This window comes from Corythoichthys intestinalis, chromosome 11 (genome assembly GCF_030265065.1).
Source record: "Corythoichthys intestinalis isolate RoL2023-P3 chromosome 11, ASM3026506v1, whole genome shotgun sequence".
NCBI lineage: Eukaryota > Metazoa > Chordata > Actinopteri > Syngnathiformes > Syngnathidae > Corythoichthys > Corythoichthys intestinalis.
The window spans coordinates 31514573-31541865 of record NC_080405.1 but is presented as its reverse complement, the minus strand read 5'-3'; the positions used below and the strand labels follow the sequence as shown (position 1 = coordinate 31541865).

At 39.0% G+C, this 27293-nt stretch overlaps 2 protein-coding genes and 1 long non-coding RNA gene across 6 annotated transcripts in view; 1 reads left to right on the top strand and 2 right to left on the bottom strand.

Annotated features, from left to right (window-relative positions):
- LOC130923769 (centrosome and spindle pole-associated protein 1-like) overlaps positions 1-8175 on the bottom strand; it is a 28604-nt gene extending 20429 nt beyond the window's left edge. Inside the window, exons 1-8 of one of the 3 annotated variants that reach the window (XM_057849734.1) lie at positions 7995-8175; positions 3732-3860; positions 3391-3463; positions 3166-3269; positions 2620-2870; positions 2437-2537; positions 2228-2324; positions 1182-1239 (exon numbers count right to left, since the gene is read on the bottom strand). In XM_057849734.1, the coding sequence (XP_057705717.1) occupies positions 1182-1239; positions 2228-2324; positions 2437-2537; positions 2620-2870; positions 3166-3269; positions 3391-3463; positions 3732-3830 (783 nt within the window). In that variant the 5' untranslated portion in view covers positions 3831-3860; positions 7995-8175. The other 2 variants (XM_057849731.1, XM_057849733.1) reach the window with 2 other exon arrangements.
- LOC130923777 (uncharacterized) lies at positions 762-15483 on the top strand. Of its 2 annotated transcripts, none has more exons than XR_009064772.1 (3): positions 762-962; positions 2708-2884; positions 6118-8892. It is a non-coding gene; the product is annotated as an uncharacterized LOC130923777 (long non-coding RNA). The 2 variants fall into 2 exon arrangements; XR_009064773.1 differs by lacking the exon at positions 6118-8892 and adding an exon at positions 12024-15483 and having other exon boundaries at positions 766-962.
- On the bottom strand, positions 13173-26558 carry snx25 (sorting nexin 25). The gene is made up of 23 exons (XM_057849735.1): positions 26414-26558; positions 25395-26097; positions 23499-23583; positions 20859-21075; positions 20339-20511; positions 19862-20048; positions 18640-18710; positions 18293-18483; positions 18077-18208; positions 17848-17997; positions 17655-17780; positions 17396-17560; positions 17171-17302; positions 16768-16908; positions 16585-16698; positions 16395-16472; positions 15072-15155; positions 14880-14997; positions 14640-14706; positions 14345-14526; positions 14128-14228; positions 13989-14047; positions 13173-13908 (listed from the first exon to the last, which is right to left on the bottom strand). The coding sequence occupies exons 2-23, from the start codon at positions 25740-25742 to the stop codon at positions 13902-13904; spliced, it is 2928 nt and encodes a 975-aa protein (XP_057705718.1). The 5' UTR covers positions 25743-26097; positions 26414-26558; the 3' UTR covers positions 13173-13901.
- Between the last annotated feature and the right edge of the window lie 735 nt (positions 26559-27293).

Here is a 27293-nt window from a genome sequence, read left to right as displayed (position 1 = left end):
GTTATGTAGTGCTAGTGAAATACTTTCCACATTAAAAAAAGAAACAGTTTAAAGCCAAACACTGAGAAAGCTGTTATTTCTAAATAAAAATTACTAACAAATTCTACTTATAGCGCTTGTTGCATTTTGTTCATATAGTAACAAGCACATTCATATTTTCTTAAATAGCCATAGAAATCTCAACACTTTGCTCTTGGGCTTAAAGACCACTTAATAGTCTGTTGTCGTCCCAAAATATTGCGACTTGTCCCAGCATGTAATTCGGCGCTGAGGCGATAAAAATTTTTCAAAGTTCATGTTCTGTGCCAATTATTTCTGCAGCTAGTGCTCCGGTTGTCTCATTGTTAGTTATGCTATTTAGTTTGTTGTTATGTGATCATTTTAGTTTAGTTTTGATACTGTGAGTCTGATCAACCTGCCATTGATTGTGAAGTGGGTGGAAGCCTATTCTTTTACATTCTTATCATAAACCAGAGTTGACCCTACCCACCTCATGAGGCGACTGAGGAGAAAACTACTGAGTCAGTGATCCAACCTGACTTAAATAACTCACGGTCTATGTTGCTGTGATTATGATTCTAAAATTATGTGGCAATGCATCTAGTCTATATATCGCGATCATTTTTTTTTTCTCCAAAGACGATGCGCATTGTGACAACTTATATCGTGATATATCGTCCCAAATTTAATGGGCACAAGGGTAAATTACCTCAATCCAGCCAAGGGTCCTAATCTAAAATTCAAGAACAGATGTGTTTCTTCTTTCGGTGGCATTTATCCTCATTCTACTTCTGTGTGAATCATTTTGAAAGAGGTTTTTGAATAAAGCTTTGTGACATGCTGATAAAAGCCTAAAAGCATTAAAAGCTATGTGACATGGAGATGATGACCTAAGAGTCTATTCAAAACAAATCAAGCCATTTGGCACAATTCAAGTGTGCTGAATTCAACAATTAACAAATGTAAGTAAAATAAAACAGCTAAATTACTGTATATAAAGCAATAAAATGCCTTATATACATATATATAAAGAGCTAATGCAAATCGGTCTCTCAGTAAGGGAATAAATGAAGCAACTGTTTTGAGAAGGTCTTGGTTGTACATTTAGCTGAAGGATAGCTAGAATTATTCTAACAATGATACGTACTGTAATACTGACATTAGTTCAAAATCTTGCTGACCTGTTTCTCTGGATCGTTTGCCCCAGTTGCAGCAACTGTTAGCTCCAACTCTTTTTCCCTGTAACATGGACATAATAGAATATTAACATTTTAAGATTTTGTCCATGTGTAGATAGCTTTGTCTTTTCTGGAAATAAGCACTCATGATTTTGTTTCATGTTCCTTATTTGCCATTCAAGTAGCATGTTAGATGTTAGTTTTTTTTTTTTTTTTTTTTTTTTTTTTTTTTTTACAAGTCATTGAAAAACAGAATTGACCCGTATTCAAAAACAAAAGTAAATGTCCTGTATTATCATGAAATTCGAGAATAGTGTCTGGTTTGTTGAACAAAAGAATACTGATATGGTGCATTTAAAAATATGCAGGGAAGTGTATTCTCCCGCCTCGCCCTTTATGACTAATGAACTGAGCGATAGACTACAGACCAGAGACATGATCGTTTTAATTTCATGGTAGAAAATGTGTTTCTGTATATGTGTGCACACTAGACACTAAAAGGCACTCAGGCTCTTGATCGCTTCACTTAATATGTATTTGAGTATTTTTTTGGACAACTATAGTAATGTAACAGGTTATGGTGCAATAATAACAGTTAATATACAAGTAGCCAACATTGTGCTGAGAAAAAAATGGCAAACAAGAGAACATTTTTTCATGCTATAATGAAACAACTTCTACGGCCGAAAACTTAAAAAACGGCTAAAGACCTTAAGGGATAACTTGTACAGTTTTGAATTTAGCAGGACAGATACTTACTTTATCATAGTTTGGTTTTATTTTCTATACATTGTTGATAATTATTGTTTTCTCAAGTGCTTATATCAATCAAATATGCACCCAATTAAGTTAGTCAAATAATTCAAAAGTGAAAAAAAATCACTTTTCACATACGACAAAAAAAAACTAAAGGGTGACGGTTATCAGGCAGGCCGGCTCTACCAACAAGGTGTCCCTTATTTGATTTTTCAGTAAGTTGGCAACCCTACCTTGATGTGTACAGTAGAATTTCACAAAATCTGTCAAAACCAAGCTCAGGAAAGACTTGCCTCTTTTTATTTCTGTAATGCTCGGCTATCTGTTCCTGCAGCTGCTCTCTGTAGCGTTCTTTCCTCATCTGTAAGGCTTCTTCAGTATCAATTACTCCTGGGGAAAACGGGGTTAAAATAGATTTATTCAGAAGCGTTAACTAAGGGTAGAAGGCTGTTCAGTAAGTAGCTCAGGTCCATGTTAAATGTGTTCTGAAAGTCATTTTTACCAATTAAAAGGCCAGTAGAAAATTCTGCCTCATCTGCTTTGTTCAGTGCTCTTGATCGCCTGCCTTGTAGGACAAAACCTGAAGGAATCTCCCTATCCTCCCTTCAAACAAAAATATGAATCAAAAGATGCACAAAGAGCATGCATAAAAAGAAACACTCGAAATTCCATTTCTTTTAACTACCTGCAATCATCCTTCCCATGGTGCTTTTCATAACAGGACTCCAACACCCTTTGTCTACTACATCTGACCTCTGTTTGCCTCTTGCTAGTGTACTTCTCCTCGTCTGACTCCTGATCATCAGGCATCTCTCTTCTGATGTTGTGTCTGGCACTCTCAGGAGAGGAAAGAGCTCTGTGATACTCTTTACTGGCTTCTGTCAGTGTGGCTACATCCCTCCGCGATGGGGGGCGCTGTTTGAGGGCACCATTTTGCTAGAGAAAGAGAGGTAAAGGTGTAATGCACTCTTTAAATTTTCGTACTGATACCAAGCAAGCTCAGTATTTTCATGCTTTTAAATGAAAGTCTTATACTTATTTTTCAACTATTAAAGATATTCAGCAGTAATTATTATAGTCTTTTATCGTAACAGGTTACTTGCTCTTTGATGTTACATGTAACAGATGTGTCAATTCTATTTCCAGGCTGCATGCAACAGAATATAATACACTACACAAATATGAACATGACACAAAGCGATTAGTCATTTAGCCAACAAGGAATTGTTACCTGTGCAATGTGGCGTCTATAATCCATACGAAGTTCATGCTGGAGTTTCTTTTTTTTCTTTTCGTACTCCAAGCCAAGCGGCAGCCCAACGTCGTTGCTTTCCTCTGAGAGAAATACATCAAACAAAACAAAGGCGAAAAAAAAAAAAAATTGTTTAACTATTTACTGCAACAGATACATCACAGAAAGCGGAAAATGAATGCACAATAGCATGGAGCCATGTACCCTTTTTCTGTGCAGTTAACTTGGGAGGAATGTTCTCCTTGAACAGCGACCCATAGCTTCCGTGAGGTTTTGCCTGAAAATTAAGACGCGAGCTCATCCACCCAAATCACACAGTCCTCTCAATGTATAAATGTGATAGTTCGTCATACAGAATTTTCTCGTAGCTACATAAAAATAGATACAATACAGTGGTTTAGCTAGTTCCCCTTACAACAAAAACTTGAGTGGTTGACGACAGTATACTGTATAATTAATCTCAATGTGATATGTTAGTGCCTTGGTCGAGTTTGAAAAATGTAGTCCAGTTTTGATGGATATGTTACATGGATTCATATCCTTACCAAGACTTCCATGTAAGGAGGCTCTAGATCCAAACTAGCTCTATCTTGAGCCACTCTTTCCTTGCGCTCCCTGATGAATAGCTCCAGCTCATCTTCCATCTCTGCTTAGTTAAGAGATAAATGTACCACCTAAAATAGCAAAAAATATATCCTTATGGCATATATCGGTGTCAGGGTCCATGACCAGTTAGCATAACAGCTAACACAAGTGACAAACAAACCAATTTTTGTTTAGTTTATACAATAATTCGTTGGCAAACAGTTCAGGGTGTACCCTGCCTCCTGCGTATAGTTAGCTTGCTAGGCTTTAGCACCCCTGCAACCCTCGTGAGAATAAGTGGCTCGGAACATGAGTGAATGAATTAAAAAATGCTGAAATGAAATGAGTTTTCAAGAAAAATGTACCTTTTACTTATGAAGAATTCCTTCGGCAAATTTAAAAAATGTTTTTAGGTTCATGAGTGTCTTTCAACAAGGTTTTGTCAAACATCACAACAACAAAAATACAGTTCGTATCAGTGAATCATCATGAGCTAGAGCCAGGGGTCTCCAAAGCGGTCCTCAAGGGCAAGGGCGTAAGTTTGCATAGCGATGGTAGGGACATAACACTACCAACTCTTCAGGATGCTTAAATTGTCCCCACCAACTTTCAGGCAACCTTATTGGCATTACATAATGAATTCAGTTATACAGTGGCCTATACTACGAAGCCGGTTTTCTGGCTTAGCAGGGTAACTTCGAGAGTAACTTTATCACGTGCGACGTAAGTTCGCGGCTATGCGAGACTACGAAAGGTGGATATGTTGGAACCGAGAAGTGCTGCCATGGCAACACACGCCACACGCCAAACCTGGTCGTGTCAGAGTTAGATCTTGCTTAACATCAGGATTCCAATGAACCACGCTCTATTTAAACAGCACTCCTCCGCGGACGTGTCTTCCTGACAATGACAGCGTACTTGGACGACCCATACGACATTGGCGCGCGGATTGTGAGGGGCTCTCTCCGGAGGGCACGGGTATTTCGGGACCGCCAGAATCCGCTGGCGTACCCGGCAGATGTTCTCCATGAAAGATATAGATTTTCAGCTGAGGGAATTCTTTACCTGTGCCAACTGATCTAGGCAGACGTCACTAATGTAACCCGCCGAGTCAGGCCCTCACAACCGCGCAGATTGTGTGTGCCTGTCCGTGCGCTCTTTCGCCAGGGACAATATATGTATTCCATCGGTGATGCTGAATATCTGCGTAAGAACACTGTATGCCGTGCGATTCGGAGTGAGGTATGGAAACGCTTCAAATTGATGCATTTATAATAATCATAGAAATATGTAGACTATTTAAACATTGAGAAAACGTGCGTTTTTTTCTGCCAACTCGAGGAGATTAAATTAAATGTCAAATCCACTGATAGGACAGACGCACAGATATAAAAGATATAAATGTTTATTGAATATGCATCTTACAGTCTTGTTTAACTGTGAAAAATCGTTACAAAAAACGGGCTTTTATTTACGCAACAACGCATGGCATCCCCGCATTTCCTTCTTCTTCTGAGTCCTCACAAATATAACATAATTTTTTTTTTGGGGGGGGGGGGGGGGGGGGTTCGGGCTCGGGCCTGCAAATCAAGTTTATTGATCGGACTCGGGTCGGGTCGGGCTGGATTTTTTAGGCCCAAACTAAAAAAAAGAACATACGTATTCGTACAGTCAAGGGGACTAAACATACAATCATCATGTTTCGTGTGGTGATGCGTGACAATTATTTCTTACTGTTAATGTACCAAATCTTATTTTATTGTCCTGACAGCAGGCTTTATTTCTTTTCATGGACATAAGTAAACTGGCATATTGACGCATTCACAAATCACACGAGCAGTAAATTAAATTCGCTGTCAACAGACCCGTTGCGCTCTACTCGCCGAAGCGGTGTTGGATTTCGCAGTGGGGGTGGATTTTAATTCCTCATAATTCCGCATGATCATCGCGCATTCCTCCTCCGTGAAGTAAGGTGCCCGTGCCATCGTCACAAGTAGTGTTTGACTCTGGTCACCGCCCCCTTTTATGTGAACGCGCAGTAACTCTGACTGGGTTGACACAGGTTCGACTAATCAACCTCATAATCAGCGTCGTAGCACCGATTGACCACAAACTAGACAACCAGGTTTTGTCAACTCCGGTTACCCGATGGTAAACTGGATTACTTCTGGGGAGGTTGAACTCGGTTCGTTGTATAGGCCACAGGTCTTCGCATATGTTGGAAGGATAGAATTGACCCTACCATTATTAAGTGAACCATTTTCATTATGTTCAGACTTACATCTACCCTTTTTCACTAGTTGAATCTGCCTGTTTTTCCCCCTCAAACGCATGTTTGATTGGCAGGTGACTTGACCACACCCTGGCCCCCACGATTCCCCCTCCACCACACCCACGCACTCCCAGCCTTGACAGATATACAACATGTCAACAACAACATGCTGCCTCCTCCACCCCCTTCGAAGAGGAGTGATATTAGAAGTTTTTTTTTTCCGGCCAGCAGCAGCCACTGTAAGTAATGTAAAAAGACTACAATGTTGTAGCGACGGGGAACACGCCACTAATTTTGCTACTGAAAGTCCCACCTGCATCAGCGTTAGCATAACATTAAACTGTATGAATTTGCTAACCTGAAAAACAAGAGTAGGAAGCTGCTTAGAGGGAAGTGTCGTCCTGTATGTGTTTTCTACTGTTAATGTTAATTTAACTGTGAGAAATAATAATAATAATACATTTTATTCGTACAGCGCTTTTACCAATGCTCAAAGACGCTTTACAGTTAAAACAAAAACAGCAAACAAAGTGAACAGAACAAAACAATAAAGAAAATAATTATAAGTTAAAAGCTAGTTTAAAAAGGTGAGTTTTCATGAGTTTTTTGAATGTGGGAAGGTCTGAACAGGTACGGATGGGTTTAGGGAGTGAGTTCCAAAGGGAGGGGGCAGCAACGGAGAAATATAGTGAACCGAGGTTTACCCACTTCTCTTCAATTTTAATTATTTTATTTATGTGGTCGTAAAGCAGCCCAAAGGAGTTTTTTTTTTTTGTTTGGCTATGCTTGTGGACAAAAAGCAGTAGTGTTTTACCTAAAGGATGGCTACAATTTTATTTATTTTTGTTATTCCCTGAAGATTTTTTTTCAGTTACTCTATATTTATTTATTTAGACAACGTTGAGTGGTCTTCAGACAAATGTTTGTTTTGCATTCCTGGAATTTGTATTCATTGTGTATGTTAATATAATTTATATTCAAATCTTGCAATTTAAATCTAATAAAATCCAGATATTCTGGAAGTTTTCAAAATGTTTCTTTAGTTTATGAAAACAAGGTTTGAATCAACAGTGTATCACCTGAACGAATGCATATGAAAGTTAGTTTGAATCAATAAAGATAAATTTGGCATTTATCATTTAGTCTATCAGTTAATTAGGCTCATATTTGTGAGAAATGTAGCCCTGACCCCCATTCACCCAATCTGTTTGGTCTTATTAAAATTGCATAGATATCGTCCCTACCAATTTTGAGACCAACCCTACGCCCTTGCTCAAGGGCCACTGTGGGTCCTGGCCTTTTTTCCAACCAATCCCGCACAGACAGTTGAATCAATGAGGTATCTGCACCTGACTGCAATCAACTGATTACACTTGTAAGACAACTAATGGTGAAAAGGTGTGCTCTTATTTAGTTGGAATGAAGTCCTGCACCCACCTTTGTGTAATAGTTTAGCGATCCCTGAGCTAGATGAATTAAATGAAAGTTTAATTTGAAAATCCCATTTGCCTGTGATTTATTTCAGACATACTTCCAACTAAGGTTGTACTGTACAATGATTCATAGTAAGAGAAAACAGCTACTGTCTCTTTAATTCGCGTTGTCAGGCAACCATAATGCAGATATAAGTAGCGAGCTGTGAGCTATGATAAGCTACAAACCGCGCTAAACTAATTAATAAATAGCAGCGATACCACACTTTTATGGCACCAGGGGTCATTTAAGACAGACGACTTTACTGCTTGTGCTACATACAAGCTAATTCAACATTATAGCTTGGGTTTATCAAGCATGTTTGCTTACAAGAAAACCGCGAAGACAAGCAAAGATAACCAATATATAACATACACTCAAATGTTGGAATATTAACGCCTCGCGCTCTCAACCGAATTTGAGCATCAAACCGGTAATACATAACCTAGAAAATCAGTAGGAAAATATTTGGTAGTACCTTGCAACTGTGGCGCCTTGTTCTTCTTAAATACTTTTGAGTGTGTCAACGTGAATTCCGGTTTGACATGTCAAAATAAAATACCAGTCTAGGAAGTGTGGCAGCAAGATGTTACTCGCACGTCTTCGTCTTTTGTGTTCCAGAGAATAAATGAAAAATTCAATCATAAATTATCCGTGTTTAGGCGTTCATATGACACAACAGGTGAAACTGAGTCTGCGACTGCTTTTAATTAGAAAGCAAGATGCGACACTTCCTATTCATTTTTCATTACACATCGAACCCGCTGGGTGTGGGTGCCACCAGAGGGTGCCACTAAGTGGCAAACTCTGATGACGATTGTTACTGGGACACACCTGAGGCTGAGGTCATTGTCTCCGGAGCAATTCATACCATTTTAATCACTGTAGATTTTATTTCTATTATTACACGATTTACAAATATATTCAAGACTACTTGGAAAATAAATATTTCAAATATATTTCATACGACAAAATAGCTCAATAAATGTTTTTTTTTTCACTGCCAGCTCATTGTATGTGCAGAGATACAGTATATTACCAAAAGTATTTGCTCACCCATTAAAATGATCAGAATCAAGTGTCTTCATCACTTGGGCTGGCCACAGGTGGATAAAAGCAACCACTAGGCTTGCTGTCTGTTTTGACAAATATTTGAGGAAAATGGATCACTCCCAGAAGCTTTGTGAATCTTATTTCAGTCTTTCGATTTCAGAAATGCCATAGGATTCCACCTATGCAACAAATCCAGTTGTGAAATTTCCTCGCTCCTAAATATTGCACAGTCAACTGGATGCTTGATTTTAAGAACATGGAACCAGGGCCGGCCCAGCCTATACGCAGACTATGCAGCTGCATAGGGCCCCTGACCACTAGGGGCGCCCAATCTGGCAATTGTTTAATTTATATTCTATTTTGTTTACTACAGTTTGCTTTATTTGACTTTTGTGAGTTTTGATACTTGATAACAAGTTTAAAAAAAAAAGTTCTTAACTTCTTTCTTTCCTCTTTTAGAAAAAGGTTTGGCGCTATCTACTGTAAGTACTGACAATCATTTAGGTTGAGAAGTTTGAAGTATGCAGTGCAACAAAATCTGATCAATATACAAAATATGGACGTATGGGTTGGATTGCATTAATGGGTTTCACAGTACACTGTGACGAAATGGTGGGCCAAAAATATGGGCCCCTTGGCATTATTTTGCTTAGGGCCCCCAAATGGCCTGGGCCGGCCCTGCATGGAACTATTTGGAAAGTAGAAGGTAAACTGTAAACTGTAAACTGGTAGACAGGGGTCAGCGGATGCTGAGGCGCATAATGCAAAGAGATGCTGACTTTGTTCGAGAGTTTGTTAGCGAGTTTGTTTGTATTAATAATCATATTTCACAAAAAAAAGGAAATAAAATATGGGGTCCTCCAGGGTTCAATTTTGTGCAACTGCTTTTTCTTATCTACATTAATGACCTTGTTAATTCTTCTGACATACTACACATGATTGTGTTTTTTTCACATAAAAACCCATTAGACCTACAGCACATTTTAAATGCAGAGTTAATAAAAATAGATAGCTGGCTCAGGGGCAACAAACTTTCTCTCAACGTCAACAAAACCAATTACATAATATTTAGATCAAATAAGAAAGTAATTGATACAAACAGGATTTGTCTGAAAGTAAACAATGAGAACTTATTACAAGTCGATTCCACAAAGTTCCTGGGAGTCCTCATCGACAAGTCTCAATTTCAAATGCCATATAGAGCACCTGATATCAACACTATTCAAATATGTTGGTCTATTGTTAAAAATAAGACATCATCTCCCTTCAACCGCACTTCTTACCTTGTACAAAACCTTGTTTGAACCCCATATCAACTACTATAACATCATATGGTGCAACACTTTCTCTAGTCACCTAAAGAAATTAGAAACCCTACTAAAAAGATGATACAGGCCATGTCCTGGGGTAGTTTTAATACCCCCACCTACACCGTTTTATAGTTTACGCCTTCTCCGACTCACTGAGTTGAACACATTTCATAACTCATGCATAATGTTCCAAATCATAAATAATACGAATAGCAGACTGTCTGAGCTCATTCCAATCTGGACTCCTCTCCACACTCATAACACCAGCAACAAAGACCTCATCACTGGGGGGGGGGGTTAGGACTTGTTAGCGCCAGCCTGAGCATTGTAACTACAGGCCCTCAGATTTGGAATGAGCTCGACAAAAATTTAAAAGTGCTGAAATCCATGTACACCTTTAAAACAATGCTAAAAAGCATTCTGATCAGTAAATACAGTGGGTCAAATAAGTATTTAGTCAACCACTAATTGTGCAAGTTCTCCTACTTGGAAAGATTAGAGAGGCCTGTAATTGTCAACATGGGTAAACCTCAACCAAGAGAGTCAGAATGTGGGAAAAAAACTGAAAATCACATTGATTTTTAAAGAATCTATTTACAAATTAGAGTGGAAAGTAAGTATTTGGTCACCTACAAACAAGCAAGATTTCTGGCTGTCAAAGAGGTTTAGGCTCCACTCGTTACCTGTATTAATGGCACCTGTTTTAACTCATTGTCGGTATAAGAGACACCTGTCCACAATGTCAGTCAGCCACACTCCAAACTTCAATATGGCCAAGACTAAAGAGCTGTCGAAGGACACCAGAGACAAAATTGGAGACCTGCACAAGGCTGGGAAGACTGAATCTGCAATAGGTAAAACGTTTGGTGTAAAGAAATAAACTGTGGGAGCAATTATTAGAAAATGGAAGACATACAAGACCACTGATAATCTCCCTCTATCTGGGGCTCCATGCAAGATCTCACCACGTTGCGTCAAAATGATAACAAGAACGGTGAGCAAAAATCCCAGAACGGGGGGGACCTAGTGAATGACATACAGAGAGCTGGGGCCACAGTTACAAAGGCTACTATCAGTAACACAATGCGCCGCCAGGGACTCAAATCCTGCACTGCCAGACGTGTCCCCTGCTGAAGCCAGTACACGCCCAGGCCCGTCTGCGGTTCGCTAGTGAGCATTTGGATGATCCAGAAGAGGACTGGGAGAATGTGTTATCGTCAGATGAAACCAAAATAGAACTTTTTGGTAGAATCACAGGTTCTCATGTTTGGAGGAGAAAGAATACTGAATTGCAACCGAAGAACACCATACCCACTGTGAAGCATGGGGGTGGAAACATCATGCTTTGGGGCTGTTTTTCTGCAAAGGGATCGTGCGACTGATCTGTGAAAAGGAAAGAATGAATGGGGGCATGTATCAAAAGATTTTGAGTGAAAATCTCCTTGCATCAGCAAGGGCATTGGAGATGAGACGTGGCTGTGTCTTTCAGCACGACAATGATCCCAAACACACAGCTTGGGAAACAAAGGAGTGGCTTCGTAAGAAGCATTTCAAGGTCCTGGAGTGGCCTAGCCAGTCTCCAGATCTGAACCGCATAGAAAATCTGCAGAGGGAGTTGAAAGTCTGTGTTGCCCAACGACAGCCCAAACACATCACTGCTCTAGAGGAGATCTGCATGGAGGAATGGGCCAAAATACCAGCAACAGTGTGTGAAAAGCTTGTGAAGAGTTACAGAAAACGTTTGGTCTCTGTTATTGCCAACATAGAGTACATTACAAAGTATTGAGATGAACTTTTGGTATTTACCAAATACTTATTTTCCACCATGATTAGCAAACAAATTCTTTAAAAATCAAACAATGTGATTTTCGTGTTTTTTCCCCACATTCTGTCTCTCATGGTTGAGTTTTACCCATGTTGACAATTACAGGCCTCTCTAATAATTTCAAGTGGCAGAACTTGCACAATTAGTGGTTGACTAAATACTTATTTACCCCACTGTATAACAATTCCAACATACCTAGGTTATAAATTCTCTTCTAGGGAAGTATTTGTGTTATTGTGCTATTGTTGTTCATTAGTATGTTATTGTTCATTAGTATGTTATTGTATGAGAATACTGTAATATACAACTTTCTTAACAGGCAATTGCTACAGAGCTCCAAACTTTATGTGGCCTTCAGACTAGCTCAAGTACAGTACGCAGAGAGCTTCCTGGAATGGTTTTCAACCACAGACCAGATGCATCCAAGCCATACATAACCCAGTGCAATGCAAAGCACTGGATGCAGTGATGTAAAGTATGCCATCACTGAACTACAGAGTAGTGGAAACGTGTTCTCGGGAGTGATGAATCATGCTTTTCCAATCTGATGGACGAGTCTGGTGTGAAAATTGGTGGAGGAGGATTTATGGTGTGGGGTTGTTTTTTTTTGGAGTCCAGCTCAGTCCCTTAGTTCCAGTGTAATGAATTTTGAATGCTTCAGGATACAAGAGTTTGGAGCAGGCCCCATCCTCTTCCAACATGACTGTGCACCAGTGCACAAAGCAAGGTCCTTAAAGACATGGGGGACAGTCTGGTATGGATTAACTTGACTGGCCTGCACACAGTCCTGGCCTGAATCCGATAGAACACCTTTGGGATAAATTAGAGCGAAGACTGACAGCCTACATGACCCACACCAGGAATTGGAAAAGGGTCGATAAACATCTCCCTGAAATGAGTTTTTGGAACTTGATGTCAGCATATAGCACTTTTAATCAACTGAATCTAGGTCTGGCTAAACCTATTTCCACAATACAGTGTATATGTGAAGTTCATGTTTCAACTGTGTCACGAAAGATCCCTATAGCCTACCGTATGTTCCCCCCAGCAACAGTTCTTTTTGCTTATAGTCAACTGGGAAAGGCTGTAGCACCCAGCAAATTTAAACAGGATAATTTACTCTGAAACTGAAAGGATAGGTGAATATTTTTAAAGGCCATTTTTGAAAAACAAAACCAGGTTGTTTTTTTATTCATTTATTGCTTATATAAACACTCTAAACAGTTTTTGGTAAAAATAAAATCTATCAATAATTATCATAAATAAAGTAATCACAATGACTTTTACATGGCATTGTATTGCACATTTATAAGCCTTAACAAGAATCACAGAACACAAGTGTTGCTCAGATTTTGTGTAGCAGGAATGTTCAGAGGTTGAGTTCACACATTTCATTGGTCACCTTTCAAAGGCAACTCGTTTGACTTTGCTGCATTGAATCAACGTCTACATATAATCAATTTGAACATGGACTCGACAAACAACTTTACTTTCATAACTTGCTTACGCTTTCTGAACTTAAATCATAAATCCTAGCTGGTTGTAATACAGATGTGATGTTTGCTGCTAATGATAGAGAAGTGGGTCTCAATATTGTCCATTTGTGTAGTCATACGTTCTTATTCAAATGTTACATTTTGTAAACTAAGCTAATTGTTATCCCTTCCCTTCGCTTGACAGTATTTTTTTCATGTCAAATTTAAAAGTGGAATCTATACAAGGACCAACAACTGCTTCGTGTCAAGACTGTCAGTTATCTTGGTAATGATGGGCCATGTCCACACCAACATATCACACCGTTAGCCCCTCAGTTTATCATTCTTAATGACAACATTCCAAAAACATACCAGAAAATCATTGAAAATGTCGTTAAGATGCCAGCTTGTGACTGTCACTAGCAATAAAATTACTGTTTTGATCATGTTCCCATTACAATCAGCTGTGGAAATGCTACCATCTGTGCAAAGACCAGTGAAAGTATAAGACCTGGACGGTAATTTTATGTTCATTGATGTTGCCAAAGGCTCATGGCATGCTCCTCCAACACAACGGTAGGAAGCATCTTCAAGTTGCCTTTATGATTAACAAGAAAATAAAAAGATGAATAAGTGACAAAGCTTCAAAGTTGTCACTGAATGGTAAATCCAGACCCTGTTTGTTCCCCAACTCTGGGTATCTCTTTATCCCAAATCTGGCATTACTCTCTGGAAGAAAAGCAAAATATAAATGTGAAAAAAATGTCATCTAAAATAACAATTTTGAATGAAAAAATGGACTTGTTCACATATCAACTTCTGCTCGGAGTTCAGAACACACTTCCTTGAGTAACATTTCCATCAAGACCTAAAAAAAAGACAAAAGTGTCGGACTTCAACTGGTTTTGAAAAAAATTATAGTAAAAATAGGAAAGCTTGTGTTCTTACATAGAGAAGATGTTTGTTGGCACTAGCTTCCTGCAGGGCATTGAAGACCTTGATGACTCCATAACGGGCATTCTGTTGGCCAACTAGATTTGCCAATGCATCTGGCAGAGAAAAAGTAACACTTAGGAAAGTAATCAGTCATCAATCATCTTGCATTCAGGTTTTAAAATTTCAACAATTTGGGATTGCTGGCTCGGCTCCCCTTTGTGATGGCTACCTGGAATATTTTCAAGTAGTTTTTGTTGAGCTCGTTCCTTTGTTTCAGTGCGCTCGGCATCAGTTCGTACATTGACATGCGGTGCCAGAATCCCATTGGGCCAAAAGGTGTCCTTGAAAATATTGATGTAACAGACCAACATCTGTTCAGAGAAGATCCAATTCACTGTATCCCTGATCTGTCTGAATAAGGAAGGACACAAAAGTTCAACCGCATCTTTGCAAAATACTTTTTTCCTGTTTCAGAATTATATTTTTTGTTATTCATATCGGTTTTACTTTCGACTTGCACTCACTTGTTGATCGTTCGTCCAAATGTCACCTGGACTAGTGCAATAAGAGTCTTTCTCACCCATTTAAACACTGTTTAGGTGGAGAGTTAAATGTTAATGAAAGTATTCCGAGGAACATAGGTTTAATTTTCCCTTTAAAATTGAAACATCTCGAAAATAAGCAAGTTTGACAACACAAAACCTTAAAAGACGACGAATTGTAGCTGAAGCAACATGAAGTGATACTGGAAGTGTTATACTCACTTCCTCTGAGTTCAAATATTTCTCCAATGAGCATAAAGCAGGGTTCAGCTAGAGCATCTCTTCTCCCGTCTGTCTCATCTCCGTAATCTGACAAGTCGCTGTCGTCATCCGCCTCTTCCTGTAAGCAGAGGTGACAGCACCTTTAGCGTTCGCGGTCCAATGTTGGCGAAAAAGTCCTGCGTACGTTGGTACCTCAGTGTGAGAAAAGAAGTCCCCAGGAAGTTTCTCCAAGAAGGAGGCCAGAGAGAAAGAAGATTTCTTCTGAATGGACATCACCTTCAAAAAGTCAGGAACACAACTTCAATGTATTGTCTCTGTCATTCAAAACCAGAGGTGGGTAGAGTAGCCAAAAAATGTGCTCAAGTAAGAGTAGCGTTACTTCAAAAATGATATTACTCAAGTAAAATAAAGTAGTCATCCAAAAAATTTACTCAAGTACAAGTCAAAAAGTACTTGGTAAAAATAATACTCAAGTAATGAGTAGGACTGTGAGTAACTGCTTATATTTTTGTTGGATTTTTTTTTGATGGCATTTTTTCCTGGGCTCAAAGTTACCTATATGAACTATTGTTATAATGATAATGTACAATAACACATTACATAACCACATTAAGCCAAAGAAATACAAAAAAATAAATAAATAAATAAAAGATTTCCATTGAGAGAAAAAATTACATAAATGAGGCATTACTCGTCTAAAGAGCATGAGTGCCCTCTGGTGAAGAAAACAGTTCCTAATTTGAACCGTGAAGAGTTCCTTCACAATTACTATTTTGAAATTAAAATGATCACATCTCCAGTTTTCGATGGTCAACCTGTGACAAATAATCCACACTTTCGAGTCACGTTGAGGGAAGCACTCTATATCAAATACTTCATTTTTTACCATGCTTTAAAGATTGGACAGGCTGGCGTGAAGACAGAACCGCAACCTTGCGTCTGATTGGTATAATGGAGTCATATGATTGTTGTTGTGACGTCTCATTGGTCAAATCGGTAGAGCTACTTGCTGCTACTACACCTGCTACAGCTTCTTAGCTGTGTTTGCAAAAAATAATCTAATATGTAGAATAAAGAGGAAAAATGGAATGACTCTTGGGTTGCGTTTTTTCTTTACAAATTTACTCAAGTAAGAAATATAGCTTAATAAAACTACTGTTAGAAGTACATTTTCCTCAAAAAGTACATGTAACACGTTACTACCCAACTCTGTTTAAAACCAAATGTTTTTTTTTTTGTAGAGCTACACTTGCTCGAAGATGTCTGTACTATTGTGCTATTTTGTTTGGGTCAAAATAGACCAGTTTTTAAAGCTTAGGTATGTAAAAAGTTTTTGTTTTTTTTACATACTCAATCTTGAAAAGTCAATTTTGATCTGAAAACACTATACCGCAAAGGTTAAGTATTTTCAGGCCGAGTAACAAAACAATGAAATAAATTGAATCTCACTAAAGTGATGATGAAAATTAAAACCAGACCAATTTTTCTTTGAAACAGTATGAGGAAAATAGTTACCTTGAGGTGCTCTGGAGATGGGCTGAGGAATGCGTAGAGCGCCTCTGACTGACACAACCGCTCATCTGTAAGTAGCCGCTGCAAACACATACGGTACACAAATTTAAACAAAATACACTACATGACTACAGAGGAAAACTATATTGAAGGGGTACACATGAGGATATAATATAGCGATATTACAGTTTACCTGTAAAAAGGTATTAAGCTGAGTTTTGCTCTTGTCCAAAAACTTTTGGTCAATGGATTTGAAAGGAAGTTTGCTAAGGGATGGTAACTGGAGCTTCTTCAAAGACGGAAAACACTGAGAAAATTGATAATATTAAGTCACGTTACCGCCAATTTACTGGAATGTATATGATGGATGCATTACCTCAGTCAGTTTGCGGTGCAACATGTGAAACTCAGTGAGTTTTCTTTGGACGCTCCAGCGACTGTTCACCGCCTCCTCACCTTCCGCCAGGTTGACGCACACACTGTAACAAGCTACAGTCTCCCCACCTTCCTCTGTAGCCTGAAATAGACACGCTTTTGGTCGAGTGCACACATGCGCCTTTATTATCTTTTTACTGTGGCTGTAGTACAGAACGCCTCTCTGGATAAATTCAGATTAAAAGGCACTGTCATTTGTCAGTGCTTTGATTTGAACATTAAAAATGTGTGGAAAATATTTTTCATGCAGTCAGTACGGAATTGTATGACCAAATCTTTTCAATTAAGTGTTTTTCACATGTTTCTTTCCACAAAATAAATGATGTAGGAGGAAATCGGCCTACTTCAGCAGTAGTGATGTTAGCCCTCCAGTGACCCAGATTTTCACACCACCAGTCGGTCCTGGTGATATGTTGCTGAAGTTCACAGTGCTCTCTCTCCATGGCTCCTATTTCCTCCTTTAGCTTGCTCACAATCTACACACAAGAAACGATTTAGCTAGCATTCCAAGCTCTAGTCATGTCAAAGCATGATATTTTATTAGCGCTTATCATTTATTATTTATTTACCCTTTTATCTGGTTTGGGTGCATTCTGGATAGAACCAAGGGCTTGTCTCTTGTACTCCAATTTGTCGTACAGCTGACGAAGTTTTGTGGCAGCGTAGCTGGCCTGTTCATTGATTCCTTTACTACCCTCGTCACACAGCTCCTCACCCGCATCTAGGCCCCGACACTGCACCATAATACAAAATTTTGATTAGGTAATTATTTTCAAAAAGGAGTTGTCACACAAGACCTAGGCACGTATATCTATGGACGTGTCTCACCCCTTCTTCCTTCTCCTCAGTGCTACACTGTGATTGGCAGTGCTGCTCGTCACGTCTGATGACTTTTTCATAGAGATCCGAAACCAGGAAGGAAGGGTAGTACCGCTCCCTCATTGTCTCCGCCACCTAGAAAATGAGAAGATTGTATATGATCTTGGCATTGCTTGGCTTTCAGGCTCAATGGAAATTTGACCTGTTCCTGTAGTCTCAAAAAGACTTGAGTTCCTCTGTTTCCCACTAAACTTTGTTGGATCTCTTTCAACAAAACCTTCTCCACTGGAATCTCTCTGCTTTCGACAAAGAACTTCTGGTAAATTTCTCCAACGATTTGGGCCACCTCATTCTGTTAAATACAAAACATTAAAATGGACTCCCATAAACTGAACTCCATTCAAACATTTGTTGGGTTTTTGTCGTGCAACCTTGTTGGCAGTTTTCAGCGTTTCCACCAATTCCCAGAAGCTTATCAAAGCTCTTTTATCAACTCTCTCCATGTAATCTCTGAAATGTCCCCTGTAACTTGGATTGCACAAGATGTCATCGAAAAGCAGAATCTGAATGGGGGATTGATTGAAATTCAGGAATACAATACAAATTCAGGCTCCATTTTGTAAAAAAGTCTAAATCAAAAAGAGTACCTTTTGGCTTAGAGGCTCATCACTGTCATCGGTTCCTCCATCTTCGTTGTTTTCATAGTTTGGTCCACCAAGTAGACGGATTCTTTTCTCGCATTGCTTCTTAGCAACAGTAAGCTGATTAATGTATCGTTTCATATCCCTGGCCCTTAGCAGGTCTGCTTTCATGGCTGCAGATTCTTTGCCTTTTCGCTCTGCAGCAACAGAAAGAGAATATTAAGTATTACCTCTTTGATGAAGCAAATAATTTCACTATTAAGTACCAAAATTTACTAAAACAGAAGTTAAAGCCAAGAAAAATCAGACTGAATTCCGAAGATAAAAAAGTTATGTGAAACAACAAATAATACCTTTCTGTTTCTTGAGCTGAGGCAGACTGCTGATGGTAGTGGCATGAATAATTTCTACCACTATCTGATACCTACAGGGAGAGAAATATAAATTGGTCAGTATGTTAAGGCCTGTCTGGGGATGTTAGCATTGATATTACATAAATCACTGGTCTCGGGCGGAGTCCTTGGGTCTTAAAAAAAAAACATTAATTTGGGGGGAATAAAAAAAAAAAACCAACAAAAAAACAATCCATTAAAATTGCATTGTCAAACAGAGCAAGCCATTTCATCACTTACCGTATTGGCCCAAATATAAGACGGCCCTGATTAAAAGACGACCCCCTCCTTTTCAAGACTCAAGTTTGAAAAAACACTTTTTGAACACCAAATTATTTTTTTCAGAAAATAATTACTGTACATCTGAAACAAATGATTATAACAACATATTTGAGAGAAAAAGCATGTTATTTTGCCTCATTCAAATCTTAATATCTGAACATTTAAATATGTAAACTAAAGTGCAATCACATTTGTAAATGAAGGGCTTCTGGTTTTTGAAATGTAAATAAACCAATCTATTGTGATAAAACAACAAAATTGCAATAACTCGATTAACCATCAACGTGAAGTCTAACTAACTGTAGTCTTGAAACAAATCTGAATAAGGAAAAACATTGCAATAAAATAATGCAAACTGGTTCAACTTCAGAGTAGCTGAGATCTGTCATGACAGAACATCGCTTCAATGATATCTGGCGCCATCTAGCGTCGTGAATGGGTATAATGTCTAGCCCACAAATATAAGACGATCCCCACTTTTTCAGTCTTATTTCAATGCAAAAAACACCGTCTTATATTCAAGCCAATACTGCAATTTGTCAAAATAATATACACACACCGTGACTAACTGATAGTATAGATTTGTGAAAAAATATTTAACTGACAAAATGTATTTGCAGAACAGTCTGCCCAGATACCAGCGATACAATTATTACATGTACTATCTTCTAAAACAAAATACTGTAAAAAGAATGCAACTGATTTATGTTTGCAAACATTAAAAAGACAAAATAGAGCAGTGTGACATTTTTTTCAGCGTTGAGGTTTGATTTGACCTCAGAGCCACTGTCTGCTCCCATGGTAACCTCAGCAGGCAAAAAGAGAAGCTGGTGACACTGCTGTCTATTGACCTGCAATTAAATCTATTATGCATGTAGTGTGCTGTATTTCAGTGCCGTGCCTGAGTTGTTTGAGGAAAATGACATCTGTGGAAGTTGATATCAATTTGATGAAGTCTTCATAAGAGGCAGCGTAGGTGTAAGCTTTCTTCTGCTGCTCGGCCAGCTGTTCCCGCTGCTCCATTTGAGACAGCAGCATTCTGTTTATCGAGTCGGGGTCGCTAAGAACTTCCACCAAAGGCTTCAACACTGCAGTGCATATTTGTGAACATAACAAGAAAAAGCACAACTTTAGTTTTCAGCTTCTCTTGAGGAAAAACACACGAGTGTTGCAATATGAGGTGGCATTATGTTTTAAAAATAGATCTCTAATACAGGTTCAGGTTTTGCGATGCCAAATAATTAATTTGAGGTACATTTGACAACTTTTTCATATCAATCTACCTGACCATGTTGGATATCTGATTCACAAACTTAACTGTATAGCGAAAGTAAAAGTATTAACCTACAAACACACGATTGATACAAAGGCTAAATACCTTTAGTAGTGATGACTTCTGTGAGGCAGCAGCGTAGTGTGTGAGACTTTGCATCCTTTTGTGGCAGCAGACATAGCAGCAATATTCTGGCTACACAGCGGAGGAAAGCCAGCTCTGACTCCGGACTGACCAAGCATGGATGGAGAGCGAACGGGCGAGCTCCCTCATCCGGTCTGACAAAGACACAAAATCAAGAGGTAACAGTATAATGATAAGATTAACAATAAAAAAATCATCAGTCTTCTTTATAATCATACAAAGCATTACAGTGAAGAAGTGAGTGCTCTAACTTTGTGTGTTTGTAAGCAGAAAATGGTTGTTATTTCTCCCCATTAGCAAAATTAATAGTGTGTCAAATGGGAAAAATGAGGTGAAGGTAACAATAACACTATCACAGCACAGTTTAACATCATTCTCCAAAACGTTTTACTGACTTCCGCACTACTTTTCCTGCTCTGTATTTTTTTTTTTTAATGATATACAGTCTATATAAATACATGGGCAGGGCAGAATTGCGTACCTTGCAGATGCAGCCTTGAGGCCAGTGAAATGTGTATGTAAAATTCGAATGGTGTCATAACACACCACGTTAACGAGATCTATGTCAGCAAGTCGACATCTCAACTGGCCAATCATCTGCCACCAGTCCTCCGACAGCATGGAGTACAGCTGGCCTTCATCACGACTTAAAGGAATGTACCAGGAAAGGATGTAGTCTCGGTAGGCATAGTCCAACACTGTGGGTAGACCAAATGTCTTAGTTACATTTGTTTTACTTTATTTTACAACACACTCAATGAACAAAATGAGTTGTTATTTTATAACACCTCATCTCATTGTGTTGGGTATTTACGGAACAGCACAAGTAACCATAATTTCGATTTAAATCGATAATGAACTACAGGGTTTTCCCTACATATAAAAAGATTGTGGCGCACCGCCACACCAAAATAAAAGACAATATGCCTTGCAAATGAGATTTACTTTTTTTTTTTTAAGATTTAAAGATAATTTTAATTTATAATTTAACATGATGTGTAAATGAATATATATAGCTCATTATCTACACACTGTTTGCCATAAGTCTGAAATAGCACACAAATACAATTGTTCCTTTACACGCTTTATTTTGAAAATCACATCGGTTCTCCTGTTGTAAGATTGCGTCTGACTACGTCGGTGCCGAGCTGGAAATCGGGTGAAAAATCCACAGAAATGTATTTCAACTTAATGAAGGTAATTCTGGGTTTAAGCCTGTGAAAATGGCCTTAGTATGGACACTGACGTAACGTTTAAGTTCTTTATGGCGTGTCTACGACCCGAATCATCGCGTCCTAGCATAGCATTTGTTTGTTGCTGATGTCACTGGTTGTAATTTCAGGTGAGTATTTTTAAGTATTTTGAAAAGAAAAAATAAAAGGACTACTACTGTTGTGGTTATGTAGACCATCTCGTTCCGAAATATTTTAATAGCCTCTGAGGCTCAGGCTAATTAAATATTTCGAAACGTGAGGCTCACGTTCCGAGGTGCCCTTAAGTTCCGAAGGTATTTAGCCCTCATGTTCCGATGAGTATAAATAACCAAATGGTTACGGCAAGCGTTGTATTTTAACGATGAAGCAAGATTACAGCTGGAGACTCAGATCAGGAAGGCACCCAAAGTCCAGGGAAAGAGAACTGAGAAAAAAAAGCAAACACAGGCAATCTGGCTGGGACCCAAAATGGACAGAAATAGCAAGGTTCAAGCCCTGGCTGTACCACAGAAATCAAAGTGTATTAATTATTAAAGTATTAAGCTATGTGCAACTATTATTTTTATTAATCATGATTGTATTGTTTTAACTTAAATTACGGTGTTGAAAAAGGTTCATTGTTTATAATTTAGCATATTCCTTATCCCAAAAATGACAAAACAGATGGCGAATATGCATTGAAATAAGTATTTGTCTTCTCATTGAAACAAATCATTTTTTGATATCAGTTTGTACTGGAGACCAACTTTAAAACAATGAGAAAAGTAACTCCGACAAAGACATTTCAGTTTTAACTTAAATTGACTAATGTAATCAGTAAAAACAGTGGATTGAAACAGTGTAATCCTAATGGGTATTCCATTGTAAGTGTTTCAGAATATGGACCAGGTCAGCATGATAGCAAAAATGGCATCACAGACTGATGAATGGGGAGGGCTGTACTCTTGTTTGAGCCAACTGTCTACCAATGTGTTATCTTGACAGTGCCCATCTCAACAGTGAACTGTGAGATTTCTCTGCAATGAACAGATTAAGACATTTGGTCAACTGTTCAATGTACAGAACTGTACAATCTAAACTTAAAACACTTGTGTGTCTTCATTTCCTCCTGAGAAACCGGCTGCAAGGGGACCCATGCCTCAAATTGACTATAAATGGAACACCTATTGCTTCTATGAGGGCCCTCAAATTGTTTTAAAAAATCAGGGAAAATCATGTGCAGGCAGGATGCAAACTTTGCAAATCGATCTTTGTTATGGTTCTTCTTAGAAAAAAATTAATGTTTAAAAAAAATTCTCATTTGTCAAGAAATGAAACAATTTCGCCGCGGCACGCTGTCCAATTCCGAGGCAGCCCTATACCACCACATATTAAAAAAATCATAGGGGAAACCTTGAGCCACTCATAGTACTATGAGGGTTTTTTTTTAATTTATTCATTTGTTTTGCTAGACACGCATGAAGCAGATTCAAATGTACACCCTCTGTGTAAATAAGGAAGCCACCTGCTTCTCAGTTTCGGATCTCATTTTGCATGTGTGTCACACAGCCCAACGAGTTTAAACATCAGCGTCTGGCTATGATGACAGAAGGAATAAGAATCCATCAGTCAGCACGTTTTTAGAAGCTGAGGTTGTTGCGACATTTGGCAGAGCCAGTGTTACATGTTTGACATTTGCTCAGTGTAAAATAGTAGCTTATAGTGTAACATTAGAGTCTAGTAAGTACAATGTTAAGTATTGTTTATAGTACTGTATATAATACTGTATTTGGTTGCAGTTACAGTGTTTGGATTTTAAAGTCTTTTTGATGACATAATCTTGTATCAAATTAATATTAGTGCATCTCCAATTTTAATTGGGGCATCGCTTTGCAGAAAAAGAAAGGAAAGCCAAAGTCTCAATTTACCTTCCTTTAGGGCTTTGTCCAAATTGTGTGACACCACCACCCTCCGACTCTGGTTCGAGTCTTGCGCTGGGGCCAAAAACCGAGTCTGGAAAATAGTCAAGATTATCTTATTTCCCTTCAATCAGTGACAGTGTAAAAATAATTAAATAAAAATTGAAGGAAAAGCGGCATGGAAAATGAATGAATGAATGAATGAATGAAATTTGCTTAAGTGGTAAATATAGGATAGAATTGACCATTTGTCTTGCAAGGCTTAAAATAAAAGAAAATGCATACAATGTTGGTATTGTTTTTTCTCCAGTAGCAACATAACAATAAGTCATGAAACACAATGGCGAGCAAACATAGCCAATGCCTTTTGCCTATATATGTCAAACAGCAAAGACAGTATCACTTTCCTTACAATGACGAGGCCAACTTGGACAAGCATGGTCTTTGTTGATGAATTCACATGGTCCCTTTCTACAAATTAGTTGAATTGAAAGCCTTTTGAAAAGTACAGTGAAACCAATGCATTAGTTTAGGTCATCTCGACAAAGTCAGATGATCCATCTGCCATTACTATTAGGTACGTCCACACTATGAGACTGTAATAAAATAGCTTTTGCAATATTTTTCCGTTTTAACCAGCACTGCCACAGAGTTAAATGAAATTTGCTATTTGCAATGATAGTGTGAATATTGAAATAATATTGATTTCTTAAAAAACACAAAGTGAAGTCTGTGCCTGTTTTATTGAACACTTTGATGAATTTGGGTATTTGACCCTGACAACATACAAGCACAAATTCACAATGTATTCTGTGGTCTGAATAGCAACAGGTGACTAAACAGGTGCATTATACTTTTTACCATCTAATGGAAGAGCATCAAATGGTTTTCCCTGTCCATATACATAGGAGTATTTATAAGTCATCGTTTTTTGCATAAAATCATTCAGAGCCAATAATGTCAAAAGACTTCCAATCCAGCTGAACTTGGAAGGCTGGCCATGAATGATTATGTTTCAGTGCCAGTGATTGCAATAGTAATTTCAAACACCACACTTGAAAATCCTTAATGACACAGTAATGTACCACAGTTTCGTGATTACAAAACAGTAGTCAAAGTTTGAGACAGTAGGAGCTAGGGGTGTGACAATATATCGAAATGGTGACATATCGTGATACTTTGTATCCCAAAAGGTTATCGATATGCTCCTGCCAAGAATCGAAATAGCGTTTTAAAAAGTAGTCAATGTCTAAAAAAATTAATAAATAAAAATGGACCAACAATTTGCTCCCAAAATCTTTCACCATAATAGTGTTTCAATTAACTGTGAGGCTGCATCGACGGTGCTTGACGCCCAATCCATTTAGACTGGGAACGTTCGTTCATTTGATACCAGAGCATTCAGTCATTCTGTCCGATTTTCAGGGCATTTACAGTTCACTTGTTGTTCATTTTAGGGCATTACAAGTCATTTCTTGTTGAGTTTGACTCACTGCCTATTCATTTGGGCGATTCCCAGGTCACCTCCTGTTCTGTAACTCAAAATAAACAGGAAGTGACCCATAAAATACCACAAAATCAACAGGTAAATGACCTTAAATGGCCCAAAATTACCTCATTGCCTGGCATTGTGTGCCACTGACGGCCATAGACGTTCAATCCGTTTGAAGTGCGAGGGTTCATTCGCTGCCACCCTCCCAGTTCGAATGGATTGGATGTCTACTAGTGCTAAACTCATTTCAATTCACAGAAGAAGCTTGTAGAATATCCTGAAATGATTTCCTGACCAATGTATCGATAATCGTTGTATCGGCATATCGTCAGATCATCGTTATCGTGAGCTTTGTATCGCATATCGTATCGTGAGGTACCAGGAGGTTCCCACTCCTACTAGGAGCATCTTACCATGAGCTTGTTGAAGAATTCCAGCTGTTGGACTGAATGTCTTCTGTGTCTGTCAAAGCGGCTGACTTTGAGTGGGCTCTTCCTGACTAGGAGAACAAAGCTGCCAGCCAAGAAACACAGTAGAGCAAATGACACATAGATAAAAAGCTTCAAGAAGAAAGAGGTAAGGGACAGGCCTCCCCATGACAGCTGGAATACTACTGCTGCCACCACACCCAGAAAGAAAGCCGGGACAAAACGGAAAGAGGAGCTAAGAGAAGAGTAGGTAGGGCTGGCAAACATGGGCCCCTCTCCTGTACTGCTGCTCCCTCCAGTCTGTTTTGTTGTGGTAGATGAGGGGGTGGGCATACTGCCACCCCACCATCCATATATGTGCCACTCCTGGATGAGCAGAAAAGTTGATTCCCTTGTCCAAGTGTCGAGTCAGAGAGGTAGATACACTCTTCTATACCCTCGACTATAACATTGTGTTCAAGAAGCGGCATCCCCGCTCTGGCATCTCCTGACCGACCTACTTCGCTGTGTTCCCCGCTCCTAACATCGACCAGCCCGGAGGGGACAGCAACGCGGCGGCGTCACTTCTGTCATCCACAGTGCGGTCCCCGAGGAGCTACCACGCTTGACCTTGCTTCATCGACAGAGGCACACACACGTCTTGTTGAAAGCGGCGGAATGAGACGAATGGAACCACAAGCACCGTCACCTTGGAGACAAATAGAGGTAGCTTAGTGGTTGCGCTAACACCGATAGCAGGACGCTAACGCACGATATTAATATATGTTGTTAACTATAACAGACATGACAGATTCATTCATTTAAGAATCAGAAGATTCATTTACAAGTTAGTCACGAAGCGAACTTAAACATACTCCAAACCAACCAACAAGCCTTCTCTTCTACAAGCAATTCAATAACAGCTAACATTAGCTACTTCAATATCCTTTCAAATGAGTGCCCGGCACCCTTACAACTTCACGTTTTTCTTCTAAAATGCGAATTATTCAATTAAATGTAATTACATTTTCAATTTTAAAAAGTGGCTTTGATCCAGTGAAAAAAATGTCTGCGACAGTTCAAAACAAGCTGTTCTTTTTCATCGAGCCCCAGCTGAACGACAATCTGTCGGAACTCGCAAAGGGTGTCAGCCAATCAACTGTGGTGTTAGAGCCACGTGGTGTGTCTGTTTTGTTTGTCACCACATTCCGAGCGGGCGGCAACGCTTGCGGTAATGGAACGGGAGACTTGCTAAAACACGATCAAGAAACCACGGCTTTCAAATCAAGTGCACACAGCGTGAACGCTTGTAACTGGTACCGCCACCAAATTAGTAATTACGTGTATTTACAAAGTCGAAACGACATAAAAGCTATGGTTGCCGATTGTGGCGTTGTATGTCACGTCAATCCATATTTTTTCCATTAAAAACATACATTCACGAGTAAAATGTGTACTTTTAAACAGTGGTGTTACCAGGATGCCAGGTGTGGGTGAGCATTAGTCTTACCTGGGGGGCAAAAAAAAAAACAAAAAAAAAAAACTACAATGCTCAAGTAGGTCGAAATCCAGGGCTACTGCACCTTAAAACATGTTTCTCGTTGAGATAACTGTTATTGTGATTTGGTCTAAACCAGACATGTCCAAAGATCCGGCCCGGGGGCCAAATGCGGCCCTTGGTCAAATTTCATCCGGCCCCCAGCCTCTGTCATAAAATCAATAACGTCTGGCCCGCACATACACTTAATGAATTGGTCAGCAGTACTGCTACCAGCATATGAAGTAGTTTACACACTAAATGCTGCTCCTCATTTACCCACTAAAAGGCAGCATCACTCAAAGCAACATTACCCCGTGTGACCCTTTACTCCCAATTTAAAATTTAAAATGGCGACAATTAATAAA